The sequence below is a fragment of the Notothenia rossii genome, assembly GCF_949606895.1.
Source record: "Notothenia rossii genome assembly, chromosome: 4".
In the NCBI taxonomy this organism is placed as follows: Eukaryota; Metazoa; Chordata; class Actinopteri; order Perciformes; family Nototheniidae; genus Notothenia; species Notothenia rossii.
Window position 1 is genome coordinate 8,129,931 of NC_136902.1, and position 16,793 is coordinate 8,146,723.

Below are 16,793 nucleotides of genomic sequence, written 5' to 3' on the forward strand. Positions count from 1 at the left end.
TTTCCTTATTACGCCAAGATAGCATTTTATTTGGCAATGATATACTGGTGTGTTAAATGCAACACACAGCACTTTGATGTAATAAAGTGGATTCTTTGGTTCACATTCTCCCTTTTCATCAATATGTCTCTCTCTTCCCGTCACTGTCATTCGCTCTCACTCGCCCCGACACTCAGTCTGTCTCTCTCCCATCATTTCCCAGACAGAAGACAGTTGTGCAGCGTCAGGCTTTACATTTATAGTTTAGGGTGCATGTGTGTGTGTGTGTGTGTGTGTGTGTGTCTGTGTGTGTGTGTGTGTGTGTGTGTGTGTGGTGCGTTTGCTTGTGTGTGTCGCATAGTGTGTGTGTGTTATAGAGCCAGCAGAACACAGGATGCAGGACTACAATCCTCAGCAGCCTTCACTAATGCTGTTACAGCTCTTACCCCACTGTGTTGAGGCCTTAATAAGACAATGTAATTTAATTTAAAAACATTCAAGTCACAGTTTAATGCGTTGGGATATAATAAGTGATCTTGACATGATGGGTCAGTTCGAAGCAGTTGTCCGACCTAATAAAAAAGGAAAACTGTACCAGCTAAACGTTCAGTGTTATCTAAAAATAGTGTATATAATATCGTAATGATACAATTACTCTATGAAGATATCTAACATGTTTGGAAAGCCAATGAAGCAATGGATACAAGGTAAAAAAATAGCCCACGACAAGTATCAATATCAGAGTCCAATCTATGCATTTCCATGGGTATTAGCTTATTGCATTGGTATCAATCTGCTGTGGTTTGCCGAAGAACATTGACACATTTTGTTAACAGTCAACCAAGGCGCTATAACCTCTTCACTGTTCCAGTAAAACTCAGGTTTAAATCAGATAAAAAAAAATATTTGAAGCAAAAAAGTGTATTGGCTTCAGAGGGCTGTGCAGTTAGCAGTATCAACATTAGTTAGCTTGTAGAGGCAAACACTTAGCATTACCAACAGCAGTTAGGGTTATGCAGAAAAGGTTAGCTGTATCAACAGTAGTTAGCTTGCAGTAGCAAACAGCAGTAATTTTTTTCTAGCAGTAAGAAGCAGATGTTAGTGGTATAGCAGCTGGCATTAGCAGATGGAGTTAGCTTTTATAGAAGGTAAAAGTGTTATCAGCAGCAATAGAAGTTAGCAGTGTTCAAGGTCCCATGACATGGCCATTTCTACTGATCATAATTCCATTGTTGAGGTCTACTAGAATAGATTTAAATTGTTCAATGTTCCAAAATCAAATTGGTTTCTCTCTGTCCTAAACGGCTTGTTGGAGCTCCTGCCCCCCCCCCCCCCCCCCACTGTGCTCTGATTGGTCAGCTCGCACACTCTGTTCTGATGAGTCCACCACCGTTACAGCGGAACATCAGTGATTATGTGTTACAATAGCGTTAGCAACCAGGAAATGACAGCAGTAATGACAAACAGATGAGAATGCTGCGTGGGGTCTGGGTGCCGTGTTGGCGGGACGTTGCGGGGCTCGCTGCTTTACTGTAAGGTAACTATTATATGTACGGCACTTTGGCTCGACCAAAAATCGTTTTAAAAATGTGCTACATAAATAAAACCTGATTTGATTTGATTTGAGCACACATACTCAGAGCCAGGCTGTTCGCCACACAGTTCGCCACACATTCACAGCCTGAGAAAAGATAAGGCTGAGTGAGTGAGTGTGTGTGTGTGTGTGTGTGTGTGTGTGTGTGTGTGTGTGAGGGTGTGAGGAGCTCCACGGATTGGTCCATTTGGCGTTCTGGGGCAGCATAGACAGGTATTTTCTGTGTTAGAGCTTTACTCGCTACAGGGTGTACTTTGATGGTTTGTGACTCTGCAGACCGTTTACATGCAGAAAAAGCTACATAATAACACACAAGGGGACGGGTAATAACCAGAAAAGCATGTCATGGGACCTTTAACATTAGAAGATAAGACTAGAAGTATAGCAGTTAGCAGTATCAACAGCAGTTACCAATTGGAAGAAGAAGTACAAACATCGGTGTTTTCATCATCAGCAGCAGTTAGCAGTTAGCAGTTAGCAGTATACAAGTTAGTACTAGCAGTTAATAGTAGGCCTATCAGTATAAAAGTTAATGCTAGTAGTTAGCAGTCAAGCAGTTAGCAGTATCAGTATCAGTTAATACAAGCAGTTAGCAGTAGGCTATCAGTATAGCAGTTAGTACTAGCAGTTAGCAGCAGTTAGTAGTCCAGCAGTTAGCAGTAGCAGTCAGTATCAGTTGGTAGCAGCACAGGCAGCAGGAGCAGGAAGCTGTAACAGTAGGATGCAATATTTTAAAACTATTTTATTTAGGCAAAAACACAATAATAAGGACAATTAACAATGAATCCTCTGGAAACCCCTCAGTACCCCTTAATGTATAAATATATTTCCATGTTTTGCTCTGTGCCATAAGACCATTATCCATGTTGCCATCCTGAGTCCTAATTGCCACCTCAAGGGTAACACATTTTGGTAAACTAGCCAAATATTGATCTCAGTCTTCTTTCTTTTTCTGATTATTGCGTTGAAAAACTGAATAATCTGGAGGAACAGAACAAAAGCTTGGCTTATATAGCTAATGGTATAGCAGGCTAACAGTCTGATTTGAAATGTAAGCCTTTTACAAACTGATATTCCAGTTTAGAACATGCTTACCCATCATAAAGCCCTACTTTATTGCTGCATGTACAAACCTGAGAGCTACTGTGGCCAAAAAAAACAATGTATCTTATACTGAACGGAGAGAAAAGATGAACATCAATATTCCTATTTATATTTTTGGTCTGTCTTATTGCCATCGCCACCAAACCCCCTCCCAGCTGCACTGCTAGCAAACATCCCAGCAGCTCGCTCGCTAAATAATTGAACGTTAGTGCACTTGAATGTCTTAACACCTCACTTCACTTCACCGTTGCCCCGACGGGAGCGACTTATTTTGGGCTGTTGCCTCATCTCAACAAAGCACTGCCCTCAAAATTCAGGGTAATGAGATGGTAAATACGCTTTAAGGGAGGAAGTAAAAATCAACAACATCATTTTAGCTTCTGAGAAGAAAATGCTAATTATAATGTGAGTGAGATCAAAAGACACAAACAATTATAATAATATAAAATGTGGAAACTAGCTAGAGACATTATATAGAGGTTAATTTCAATGTTTATATTGTGATGTATTTGACCTTTGTTTTTGTTTTGTAGGTGAGTTGCTGAATAAATGGGTCAAGTTATGGATTTTTCATTGCATTTACATTTACCCCTCAAGTTCTGCTGGGGGTTAACTGCAGCTAAATGGAGAGGGAATACAAGATGAAATGGATCACATTGTCATTCTCAAACCTTCAAATTCAACTGAAAGTATTTAACTTTCCTGACAAAGGAAAGATGGGCTGATTCACCACCACAAAACAATCAAGAGAATATGATTTTACTGATATATGTTTCATCGCTTTGTGCATACATTTTAATTCAGATTTTGTGATTGTCTCTTTGCAGCTACCTATGAATTTTTTACTTGGAATTCATATTTGTGAAATGCTTTTCCCATTTTAACTTAGCCATTTAAGTCACGCATCCTGTCATACCATTTTTAGTAAGTCGAAAATACAAACGTACCTATTAGAAAACTAAAAAAATGTCTCAGCAGTGCTGGTGGGAATAACTCATGTTGTGTAACCTTTCAGCTGCCTGATGTTTTCTAAAGCCTGTAATCAATGCTGATCTGTGAATGAAACGTTATGGGACTTTGGGATTGTGATAACGCCGTCTGGGATCAGTTCATTATTTGATGTCATAATAAACTGTGAGATTCTCTTTTGTCGAAGAATTGCCCTGATGAAGGTCAAGTGACTAGAGGCTTGTTTTTTAATTAAATCATTTATTTTGATCTCAGTGTGCCGAACCATCCTTCCAGATCTGATTCTTTTGGCTTTCTTCAAGCTTTAAAATGTTCTCTTCAGAGTGGAGAAATTAATAAAACATACTTTAAGGGGCTTGTGGGGGGAAACTTCTGTGTAGCAATGCAGGAGGAGTCACCGACTCAAAAGGAGACACGGGGAGAGCTGGAGCTTTGATGTCAAACGCTGATTTGGAGCCTCGGTCGGAGAATTCACAAAACAAGTCCAGAGTCAGAAGTTCTGACTTCACGGTAGGGTTGCCAAGTCAATTCTGAAGAACTCTACCCCCGACCCATGTGTTTAGCTAGTTCAGAGAGAACAATCAACATGCTGCATAACAAGACGAATCATAACACCTCTATCAGCTGACGCCAACAGGCAGGAACAGGGAGACAGAACACAGAGAGCACAGCAGCCAAGGTCGCAGGTGCCTGTGCTCAGTCAGGACGGTACAGACTGATAAACTGGGTCAAAGTTATGGGCCTTGGAAATGATATTTTTTTCTTTTCAACATATTTTATGTTAAAAGACACCTCTTTTGCTTTTTGTTGACATACATAATCTCCAAAACATCGCATTTACGACTAAAAGTTATCTCCTGCAGTCTACTTTCCCCCACATTTTCCATATTCAAGATTTTCGAGAGAGTTCCACATCTCAAATTGGTTAAAACAGATGTCCTGAAACCACAGAAACTGTTGTGATAATTCCACATAAAGACATGTTTTTCCTAAATGAGGAGCTGACACGATGAAAGGATGTTTCCTTTTGAGCCGCGTAGGCAGGATGCTCACTGTTCATCTGACCTAGTTCAGGTGCGCCTGATTCAAATCATCCCACAGCTGAACAACCTTTTATACCAACATGGCTGACGCGTTCAAATCTGTTTACGGCTACAGTGAACAACATCCTCCAGGTGTTTGTTTCACAACATCACAAACTGATAACTGGCTTACCAACATCATTACAAACGTCTTTATGAAATCATATCATCAGAGTCATGGAGGCAGTACAATCTGTTCTTCAAGATCAGATAACTGCTTTCTACATAATGCAGCGATGGATTAAGATAAGATTATTCTTTTCACTCGTAAAGCAATTAATTTTCTCCAAAATACGTTTGTGTTCATCAGAACTCCAGTTCACATCCTGTACCAACTTCACTTGGCAACATGAAATACTTAAATAATAGAATAACTTCACAGAGTACGAAGCAGCAGCTGTCTCAAAAGGACAGCGTTGTTCACATAGCATTTATCTCAATTGGACTTTTAAACAAAGAGAGCAAAGTTATTTATTCATTACAAATAATGCTTATTGTTTTAGTCACATCAAATCTATGTGTTGGCTTAATAAGAAGAAATGATTATTAGAAAAATATTTTCTGTTATTTCTTTCCATTATGTCCCGATGGAAGCATCTGTAGATATTTATCATACGTTTTTTCTGAATACAGCTGCTGACGGGTAATTTTGTGTACAGTATTTTGTGTAATATCTGTAAATCTGCTGTGGCTGAATACAAGCTGATTCAAATCTGAGACCTTCACTTTAGTCTTTGTCTGAGAGAAGAAGAAAGTCCCTTTCAAAAGATCCTGAGAAAACATAGATGATGCTGGAGCAGACACATGTACTGGTCTGCTCCCCCAGTCGCTACCGCTCAACTGAAGTAGAAGAAGAAGAGGAAGCAGAGCTGTTCCGCTGTGTTTGCAGTATTTAACACAAATTAATGTTTGATTCAAAACGAGTTGCAAATGCATTCAGCTGCTGCTCCACACTGCGTGATAAGGGGGAGGGAAGATGCTCGGAGCACGCACGGCTCCATTGCTGTATTTCTCAGGACCTTCACACGAAATAAAGCCCCCTTTAACTATCACAGCTACAACATCCTCCCATAAACGTGTGATAATCTCAAAGTAAACCTCACGTTCATACCGCAATTTAACTCAAATATTTCAACATGACTATAAATAAACGTAATCTTAAATTAGTTTTAGCATAATGTTATCCCAAACTAACTCTATTTCTAACGCAAATATTTGTGATTGGTTAACTGCTTAGAGATGTCCCGCCCCTTAGCCTACCACGTGCAATGTGTTGGAGCGCTAGCCATTAAAAGCGCGAGTGTTACATCGTGATGTCACTATGTTCCGGAAGTGTGTGGGAGGGACACACCTTTCAAATTAAATGTAAAACTTAGTCTCACCTTCTTACAATTATTAAAACAAAAGCTGTTTCGTCAACATAATCACACAGCTAAACAAACCTGAATCCAAACCTTACCTCAAACCAAATACAACTGTTAATGTAATCTTATTTAGTTCAAATGTCTAAACATGCATCTTTTATTGACGTGGAAAGAAGAAGATGGTTTCACAAAATCCCAAAACTCTACAACGGAGATATTGAGTTCGAGTGTGACACGGTTCAACATTTCCACATACTGTAAATGAAAAGAACACCCATGTTGAAAATACCAACATTTTCCTTTAACCTCAAATTCAACCTGATTGTAACCTTGGCCCTAAAAACCAGCTTCACGAAGACACAAAACTAAAATCCACTCGTTTGGCAAACAAGTCTTAGATTTCAATCTGCTGACTTCTCCTCAGACAGAATGAGAGACACACACACACACTTCCGGTTTACTACAATACAGTTAAACCCCATGCAGTGCACGACCTGCATGATCACACCTGCTTCACATTGACATCCAGCAGTTAATATACACTTACCATCACACACACACACACACACACACACACACACACACACACACACACACACACACACACACACACACACACACACACACACACACACACACACACACACACACACACACACACACACACACACACACACACACACACACACACACACACACACACACACACACACACACACACACACACACACACACACACACACACACACACACACACACACACACACACACACACACACACACACACACACACACACACACACACAATTAACCGCCAGATGCTTCTTACCGTTCTGGAGACAATGGAGACGCCTTCCATTAATTTACACTGGAGAGAATAAAACACACACATTCACACCTCTGACACTATCTCTCTCTCTCTCACTCGCCCGCCCTGTCTGCAGCTCCTCCTTCTTCTTCTGCTTCTTTTTCTGATGCTGCCCTCCCTTTCCTCCTTTAGCCCCCTTTCTCTCTCTCACCTCCTCCCTTTGCTTTGTGTACCTCTCTCTCTCCCAGCCACTCCCCCAACTCCTCCTCCCTCCCTCCCTCCCTCCCTCCCTTTCCGTCTTTGCCTTTTTCTTTCAATTTAACCTCTGTCCTCCTTTCCTTCCTGTCTTTCTTCGTCTCCATCCTCCCTTTTCCTCTCTGGGTGTATTCTCCATGGAGATACATGGTTGCTTTCTTGACAGCCTCCTCTCCACGTGTCTGCTTGTGTGTGTGTGTGTGTGTGTGTGTGTGTGTGTGTGTGTGTGTCTCACTCTCCAGTGCACACATTCAGCCTGTCAGTCACATTCATGTGCACTCAGCCATTCTCTCTCTCACACACACACACACATTTTCTTGGACAAACATCTGATAGCTCTCTGCACATCCTCTTCTTCATTATCATCTTCCTCATCAACTCATCTTCTCTCTACACACACACACAGTTTTCTATTCACACACCTTTATCCTTCACATGCAGCTCTGCAATGTCGGATTTCTGTCAGCGACACACCCCTGAATGTACAGAAACACGTTGCTTCATCGCTACTAATTTATGCGAGCATCATCGTCACATGCTCGTTTTAAGATGTGACACACACACACACACACACACACACACACACACACACACACACACACACACACACACACACACACACACACACACACACACACACACACACACACACACACACACACACACACACACACACACACACACACACACACACACACACACACACACACACACACACACACACACACACACACACACACACACACACACACACACACACACACACACACACACACACACACAGGCCTAAAACTCTGCAAGGCTTTTCTCCTCTGTCCTTTATTACTTCCTGTCCCTTTCTGCTTCTTCCTTTCCCCCCCCATCACCTCTTCCTCATCCACTTCCTCCACAAACCTTTCATTTCCCCTCTAGGTTTTATCTTTTCCTTCACTTATTTCTGTCCACATCTTCTAATTTCCCATATGTTCCCTTGTTCCTTTCCTCCTTTCCTTCTCATATTTTCACCTCCTTCTCCGACAATCTCCTGATTCTCTTCCCTGCTTCCTCCTCTTCTCAATTCCTCACATGCCTCTTTTTCTCATGTCTTTGTTCCTATCTGCTCAGTCTCACCCTTTTCTTCCGGATCGCTTCCTCTCCTCCCCTTTCCCTTCGCAGATTTGCTAATTTCCTCGTCTACCTCCATCTTCCTCTTTCTATAACACCAATTTCCTGCTTCCACATAACCTTGGCCGCTTAACCAAGGAAAATCACCTGGAAATGTTCGCCATGACTGGAGCCGTTTAAATTCTCTAGATTCTAAGAAAAGGTGTCTATGCTTCCTTTCTTATCTCCTTTAGAAGGGAACACCCGGCCATCGAGGGAAGGAGATACTATTGTCCCACAATTCTATGCAGCAGCAACATTTAAAGACCCTCAGCAAAAATTGTACACTATGGTAACTAAAAGCAAATTCTTCTTAGGAGGTGTGATGACGTTTTGCAAAGGGATCCCATACTTGTTCAGCACTGAGTATTTCCCTGTAGCTACCGGTATATATATTTTATGTGTGATAAATAAAGTAGCTGAAGTATTTGTACGTGGTCAAGTCGGATTCTGTTAGCGATGCAGTTGTCGAAGTCTTTTCAAATGTTTTCTTGGTGTTTAGGAAAAAACATCGGGCGTCATTATTTGGTGAGTCATATCCAAGTAGCTCAAACATCTTGTGTTTCTTAGAGAATCTGTAATACATAATAATACATGTTCTTATCATCTGTATTATTTATTTTACTGTATTTGTTTCATCAACAAAATTATATGTAGATAACATTTGTTTGATTGATTGAGTAACTTCTCAAAATCCTCTACAATTTATTTCATTGTGTCCTTAAACCTGTCGTACACTTCTTACCTCTTCTCTAACACTCATCTTTCTTTCTCAAGATTCAAGGCTTTTATTGTCATGTGTAGATAGGGCTGCTCAATTAATCGTATTTTAATCGCAATTACGATTTTGGCTTGCAACGATGATGAAAACAACATAATCGAAATAAAACGATTTATTTTTCATTAATATTTTTTTTAAAACCTTTTTTTTGGGGGTTTTCAGTTGAATTATAATTAACATTCAGGGTAATCAACTGTTAAAAACATACTGTTCACATTTTTCTTTTCAATAAATGGATGTTTTCAAAGTAAATGGATAATCGTTTTTTAATAATCGTGATATCAATTATTGACCCAAATAATCGAAATTATGATTTTTGCGATAATCGAGCAGCCCTATGTGTAGATAGCTACAGTTTAGACATATCAATGAAAATCTGAGGTCACAGGCTCCTCCAACAGTGCAACACGATCAAATAGTTAAAATAGTGCAAGTAAATACAAATAGTGCAAGGAGAGTCAACTAATTGGAATATGATATATTAGATATGTTCTTCTCATATTCCAAACCCTATGATGGTCAAGTTTGCTCAATTGCTACGAAACCATCCACGACCACCTTCAATTCCACTCAAGTAGAGAACCAACGGAAGAGATACTAAAGAAAAAGAAGGAAACCGGATGAAAAAAGGGACGGGAGGTTGGAGGTAGAGGAAGTTGAACTCCTGCCTACCTGCGGAGAGGCGACCAGGTCCCAGAGGAGCGAGGACACAACTGAGGGCAAAGGTCCCAAATGCAGAACATCCCGGCGATCCTTTAGCTGACCTCTGTTTCCCAGAAGTCCACAGGCTCCATGTTTGAAGGCATCGCTGCCCTGCCGTCTTTACATCCTTCAAACACACCTTTCTCTGGCAACATGCTCCTCCAGTTTAGTGTTGACTTCCTGTCAGAGAGCTGTCAGTCTGTCAGGTCGTTTCCCGTCACATCACACCTGTCAACTGTTAACAATTAACACCAGCTGTTCTTAACGAGTCAGGGAAACAATTAACGTTCGGCAAATGAGAAAAATAAAAAAAACTCTTTCCATGAAGTAAATGCATCACTTCTCATTTTCCTCAAATCTCATTTTTAAAAACTGTACTCAAGGTGTGGTGTATGTGAGGCTTTTCATGCACAGTTTGGAAACAAAGACTCGTTGAAGATTTGAAGGACAGAGCACTTAGGGAAATGTTCTCCTCTCTCAGAATGGACAGATTGTTTTTAAAATATACTTCTCAGGTATTTCAGGTTTCTGCAGAGAGTAACTGAGATGTTAAAAAAGTGATAGGTGCATCTATCAAACCCCGTTCATTTCCATGTTCTCCCCAGAGGTGCAGTCTCCCTACTTGAGCTGAGCTTCAATCTGCTGTCAGCAGTGCCACCTCAGTTTACTGATGTTCATACTATTATCAGCGAAACCCCACTATAAGTCTCACAGCCTGTCAGTCCGGTAGTAGGTAGTCAGTATTTCAGTCAGTAAAACTAAACATGGCAACCTTATCAGAAATTCAGGATTTTTAAGTCCAAGTACATGTAGTCAAAATATGTCTTCAAAAGTATTTTGACTAATACTGTATGAAGTGATCAATAAAAGCATTTACAGCCCTATTGAATACTCTTTGTTTTATATTTTTGTGTCAATCCCTTTCATGAGTGATACAGGAAACACCATTTCAAGCCAAAGTTTGAACACATTTAACTTTGAAACAAAAATAATTGCTTCTGCTGACGTCTGATGAATATATGGGTTTCACACTAAGTGAGTATAGTCTGTTTTAACTCTGGGACGCTTTTGTCAGTAATTTCTGACATGTTGTTAAACTAAACGAAGAAAATAATTGGCAGATTACTCCATAATTTAACAAATCAAAGCTTATTAAACTTCACCCAACTCCAGTCCAGTATTTTCCACCGTTATATTTTATTTTTAAAAGACATTTCGAGACGTTTTCAAATCCCTTCAACACTTTCGCGATGAAAGATTGACGTGCGTTATCCAGTATTTAGAAAAACAAAAAAAAAGTTCTCCCTGCTTGGACAGATTAACGGTAATTGCAGTGAGACAAAAGGAGATAAAACACCTTCCCAAATCTCTCCAGGTAATGACGTAATTAAGTCTCCATGTTGAGATAATGATCCTAAAAACTGTCCTGCAGCCAGACTCCTAACGTTCACCTCTTTTGTCTTTTTAGTTTGAATATCTAAACAAAACTCTTTGTATGAAAGGTAGGGAAAGATTACGTTCAGGGTCTCACACTAAAGTATTATACAGAGCCAACCAATGATGGAGCCAGGACTCTCTTTATCAGACATCAATGTGAAAAATGGATGCTTTCACCTGAATGATAATTTGAATTTAAGTTATTGATGAGGGGATGCTTAACTTTAACTGTTCATTGGGTTAAAATGTAAAAAACTGTTACAGCTGATTTTCTCCTTTGCAGCCAAATAATTATTTCATTTTAAGACTTTTATCACCAACAAGTATTTATCCTCCTGGTTTACTTTTTCTTGAAGTTAAACATTTACAGAATTTAACAACCAATGCTTTTAAATGTACATATGGACTTATAAGTATATAAGTATATATAGTTGTATCTATATTTTATATATAACTCAGTTGAGTTATAGGTCGAGCATTGGGTTATTAGCTTTTCAACTGTTTGAATTCTTAATACTTCTTAAAAAGCTTTGTAATACATAAAGCATCAAAAACATACAAAATGTTATAAGGATGGGAAAAAGCTGGAGGGTTAAATGACAAGTTGTTTTGGTCACTTTACAAACTAAATGCTAGGTTGTCTTAACTTTAGGGTGGATTCATCCTTTTCAATGAAATTCATTTAGCTTTTAAACCATTGTTTGGATAACAGAAGCAATTTTTTGGGGACCTGGGAGATTATATTTGAGTAATATTTAATCAAAAACTAATGGGCAGTCTCATTGGGTAATGAAATTGACTTACTTGCAGCTCTTCAGCTTTTCAGTTTTTAAGTATCTGCCAGAAAGTTAAATATCTGGTCAGTTAACAAGTCACTAAATAAATCAGAAAACCACTCAGTCAGATTATAACTTAGAATGAAAACAGCATTACATATAATTCAATACTAACCACACATACTGATATATATTAATAGGACTTGGAGTACAGCTGCCCTTCAGACACTATCTGAGTGCAATGGATCAATACTGCAGCTGCAAAGGAGCTGGGATTCACAGGAATCCAATATTTAGCTGCGAGTTACAACCCTGACATTTTGTAGAGGACAACCACAGTTCAGTAAACGTACAGTAACGTGTTGCAAAGTCACTTCCTCTCACATTCTACCTCTGATGCGCAATTTCGCATGTTCATATGCATCTACCGGATCAATAAGGATTCACAAAGGCTGCAAACAAAGCTGACATTTGGCTGAACCTAAAGGCCGACAGGAAGGACTACTGACCCACAACACTAAATGCTAAAGTTGACATTAAGCTTGCTGACACTTAAAGCTTTTAAAAGACAAGAAAAAAAGCAATAAAACAAGTATTTTGGAGTCTCTTTCTGTCTACAGCTCTCACTATGAGAGGCCTTAGCAAGCTAACAAGCTTCAACATGTAATCCTTGTGGGAATCTGTGGTAGCTTCTGGCTACAGATTAGCTCCCTTGCTAGCAGATGAGCTAATTTCCCAGAAAACCTTATTTGTTTAAATGGATTCCCTTAAAGGCAGAAACACTAGAAGCCCACACTGAATCTATCTAGTCTAATTAATGCTCATTTCCACCACATCCAACCGTTTCATTAGCTCCTGGCTATACAGATTAGCTGCATCTGTAGCAGGTAAAAGCAATTATGAAAAGCCTCTCTCTTCAAAGTGAAGTGAAGCTAGAAGGGAGAACAGCTAAAACAATCAAGTATTGTCTGTTTATCTACCTTTTAATTCCCAGTTTCACCTCCAGTCTTGTTCTGTCATTCACACGTGAGCCACAGATTAGTTTATTAGCAAGCTAGCTAGAGTCTGTGTTGGTCAGTTTAGTTGTTGTGAAGAACAAAAGGTCACAAATATGTCAAAAATAGTCACATAAAGGGTTGAAATAATCACTTGCAAGTGTGGTTGTGATCTACAGATGACCTCCCGCTCTTCATGGCACTTCCTGTTTTCTGCACTTCCTGCTTCCTGTGCAGCCTCAGCAGGTTTTAAAAGCCTGATGGGAAACTGTTTGAATTCCAGTCAGGTTATCCAATTCCATCCATCGGGTGAGAAACAAAGCGCTGAAGTGTGTTTTCCTGAAGTGTGAATGAGTTCGATCTGTTTCCCCCTGCAGACCTGCAGCGCCTCCTCCTTTTCTCACTAAGACTTTAATCGAATTATCCCTCACTCTCTCCCCGCCCCCCCCTTGAACTCAGCTTGAGTCGGGGCAGATTGAACGTGACTCTCCATGACATAACAAGACAGGTACAGTGAGAGCATGCTGGATCCAAACACTGGTTGTTAATACTTATCTCATAAAATAATTGGATAAGAGGTCATTACAGAATATATAAAAAAGCAATCAGAGCAGTTAAATGACTAAACTGAGATTCCTTTTTACTATAGAATAGGACAAATTGTGGAAATTCTCCAGAGGCAAATGTGATGCATTATTCACCAGACAAAGAAAGAGTTACAAATACTGGACTGCGAATTTCTCAGAATAAAAGCCTTGTATTCCAGTTGAAGATACCGGCAGCTATTCACACTTTTTTAATATATATATTTTCAGACCCTGAGATAAGGTTTGCCATTGACGCCCCACAGCAGGAAATATATATTTCCAGAGGTGGAAAAGTAGGAAGTGTAGGAACGCTCTGTAACAAATAAAAGTCCTGCATTCAAAATGTTACTCAAGTACAAAGAACAAACGTATCAGCATCAAAATATGCTCAAAGTACCAAAAGTAAAAGTAGTCATTGTGCAGATTGGCTTATTTCAGAATAATATGTATGATATGTTTTATAATGATTGATCATTAAAGTGTTCTCAAAGCTGGTAAAGGTGCAGCTAGTCTGAATGACTTTGTATACTGCAGGGTAGCTTGTGAATTTACTCCAGGTGGAACTAAAGTCTGATTTAACACTTGATTATATTTCACATCATTCATCCACATCTGTGAAGTAATTAAAGGTATTAAATACATTGGAGTAAAAGTACAAAGTAGCATAACATGTGAAGTCCCTCAAAATGTTACTTAAAGTGGACCTATCATGCTATATTTGAATAATATAGTGTAGGACCATACCTATATAAGGCATATTTATACTTTTTATTTGTCAAAATACCAAACAGATCATGCATTTTAGCCATTCCTCATTTCGCTCGATTTAACACTGTCTTTGCATGGGCTGATTCTGTGAGAACAGCACCATCTACAGGCCTGGCATATGTACTACAGCGTCTCCAGCGTCTCCAAATGGCAATGTCCGTGGCTGTCTCCTCCTGATTGGTGGAGTTGGTCCAATAGCCGTAGCGACACTTCTGTGACGTCATAGAAGTATTCAAATCTGGATCAGTCTGTATCCGTTCCGTTGCAGCCCCTTTTTGAGAGATTTGGGTATGGAGGAAAATAGAGAGGGTTGTTTTTTCTGACACTTGGTGAGATCCCTGGAACACCGGGGACACATATTCATGTATCAAAGACGTACAAAAGTGCATTTTGCATGGTAGGTCACATTTAAGTACAGTACTTGAGTAGATCTACTTAGTTACTTTACACCACTGTAAATGACTATGTTTCTAGGGGTTTTCCTACTCACCAATACATATGGTTAAAGTTTGGGATTCATTTGGCTCCGCCCTGTGATGTTGACCAAACCAATCAAATGACTTCTGCTTCGAGAGCCGCTCTGGTCCCAGAAAAATATATATTTTAAACTGGAGATACACAAATGAACATCTCTGAACCACCAAACATGTTGTTGACTGTCTTGTGTTTTAAATCATCACATTCGACCGACACAAAAAAATAAAAAAGTCAGTTTCACAAAGAATTTCTTTAGAATCATAGGAGTTTTTAATCTTATTGTTCATCATTCACCACCGTCATCATCCTCATAGTCGACCATAGTCATATTCATCATCATGACATCATCATCAGAATCATTGCACAATCATCGCCTCCTTCATCGTCGTCATCATCATCATCAGGTACATTATCATCGTTTGCAGTGGATAATAGATTTCTTTTTGTATTTCATACTTTTTATAATATATTGTGTATCATCCATGGTCAATCTATTTTTTTTAAATAATTTACATAAGAATAAAGTCAACAGACTGAAGAATGACTATCTGTATATTTACATCATGAGACACGGAGAAAGAAGCGATAATCAAGAATAAAACAGCAAATGACTGGAAGTAAAGAAAACAGCTATAAAGAGGAGGAGGAGAAGCTGCAGCACGAGGAGAGAGGAGGAGGGTGTGTGTGTGTGTGTGTCAGAAGCTAACCTGCAACCCAAACCTTTGTTTTGTCACCATAGCAGCAGATTGAGTCTCCCCGTGTCCATTCACTACCTGTCGCACATTAGTGAGAGCTTCTGATGTATGAGTAAATCCTGTCAGTATGAGATGAGTCATAATGGGATATTATGATGTGGGGTCAGAAGTATGCTCCATACAAGTCTCCTATCTTTTAAGTGTCCCTTGAACACAACGGGCAGCAGTACACCGGGCAAAGTCGGACTGAATTACTCAGGTGTTCTACTTATTAATCTCATTAAAACATGGATTGTGTGTGTTAAAGCATCCCATGCCATCTCATGAAAAAAAAAAAAAAAATGGAAGAAACTCCTTGAAAATACAGAACAATCTTAACTTTGTGGTACTTTCACGAGTTTAGAATATTAAACGATTTGTTTAGGGGAAATTTCAGTATTTGAGCCAAAGGACAATCTTTCCCTAACCTTTACCAGGTACTCCTTTTACCATCTGGATTGTATGCAGTCTTATATGTGTGTAAATAAATACCAAAAAAGAATTACTGCACGAGTTGTGTAAGAGAAATGTTTTAAGACTTTTTTTGGATAGCATGCCAACAAGATGAACGAATGCAAAAACAAATGTTCTTCAAGAATTCAAGGTAACACAGGGTAAGTAATCGATATAGAAATGGTCATTTTTGTGTAAGTACAATCTGTTTGTGTGGTTCTTGCATGAAAACAATGGATCTCTTTTTGTGATTGACCGTTTGAATGTTAAGTGCATTTTTTAATTTGCATTTTCCCATCCACAAAGGAGCAAGTGACCCTAGATCAACATTACACAATAACAGTGCAGTTGCCGCTTATTATTTTTAGACACACTTCACAAAGGTTTGCTAAATCCACACAATGCCTGCTAGTTCCAGCTAGTTCCAGCTTGTTAGAGGCATTATCGTGACAACAAAACGAGAACTTCTATCCATTTTGATGCTAAGTCTTCCGGGTTTTATTGCCCATTACTGCTGATTTCTCCTTTTTATATTGGACTGCTTCTCAGAGGGAACCTTGTATCTCATTCTGCCTTTTCTGTCAGTCTGGTTTAACCACGGTTTAGTTCTCCAATAATCAGCCGAGACCCAATCACGATTTCTAAGGAGATTACAAACATTAAGGTATTGGATGCATATCGTGATTTTAAAGAGAACACATTTGACCACACAAGATCTTTTCTCGGGAATAATACTTTCAAATGTTCCTTAATTGTCTATGTCTTTGAAAAGTTCAAAAGATTCT

The 16,793-nt window shown here is 39.3% G+C and overlaps 1 protein-coding gene across 4 annotated transcripts in view; it reads right to left on the reverse strand.

Moving 5' to 3' along the window:
- The window catches only part of LOC307036199 (IQ motif and SEC7 domain-containing protein 1-like), a 141,898-nt gene that overhangs the window by 76,816 nt on the left and 48,289 nt on the right, over positions 1 to 16,793 (reverse strand). Inside the window, exons 1-2 of one of the 4 annotated variants that reach the window (XM_079676280.1) lie at positions 13,148 to 13,272; positions 9,752 to 10,016 (exon numbers count right to left, since the gene is read on the reverse strand). The exons of the other annotated variants lie outside the window; for them this stretch is intronic. Of the exons in view, the coding sequence (XP_079532406.1) occupies positions 9,752 to 9,822 (71 nt within the window). The 5' untranslated portion in view covers positions 9,823 to 10,016; positions 13,148 to 13,272. Of the gene's footprint in view, positions 1 to 9,751; positions 10,017 to 13,147; positions 13,273 to 16,793 lie in introns of those variants that run through there. 4 annotated transcript variants of the gene reach the window in all.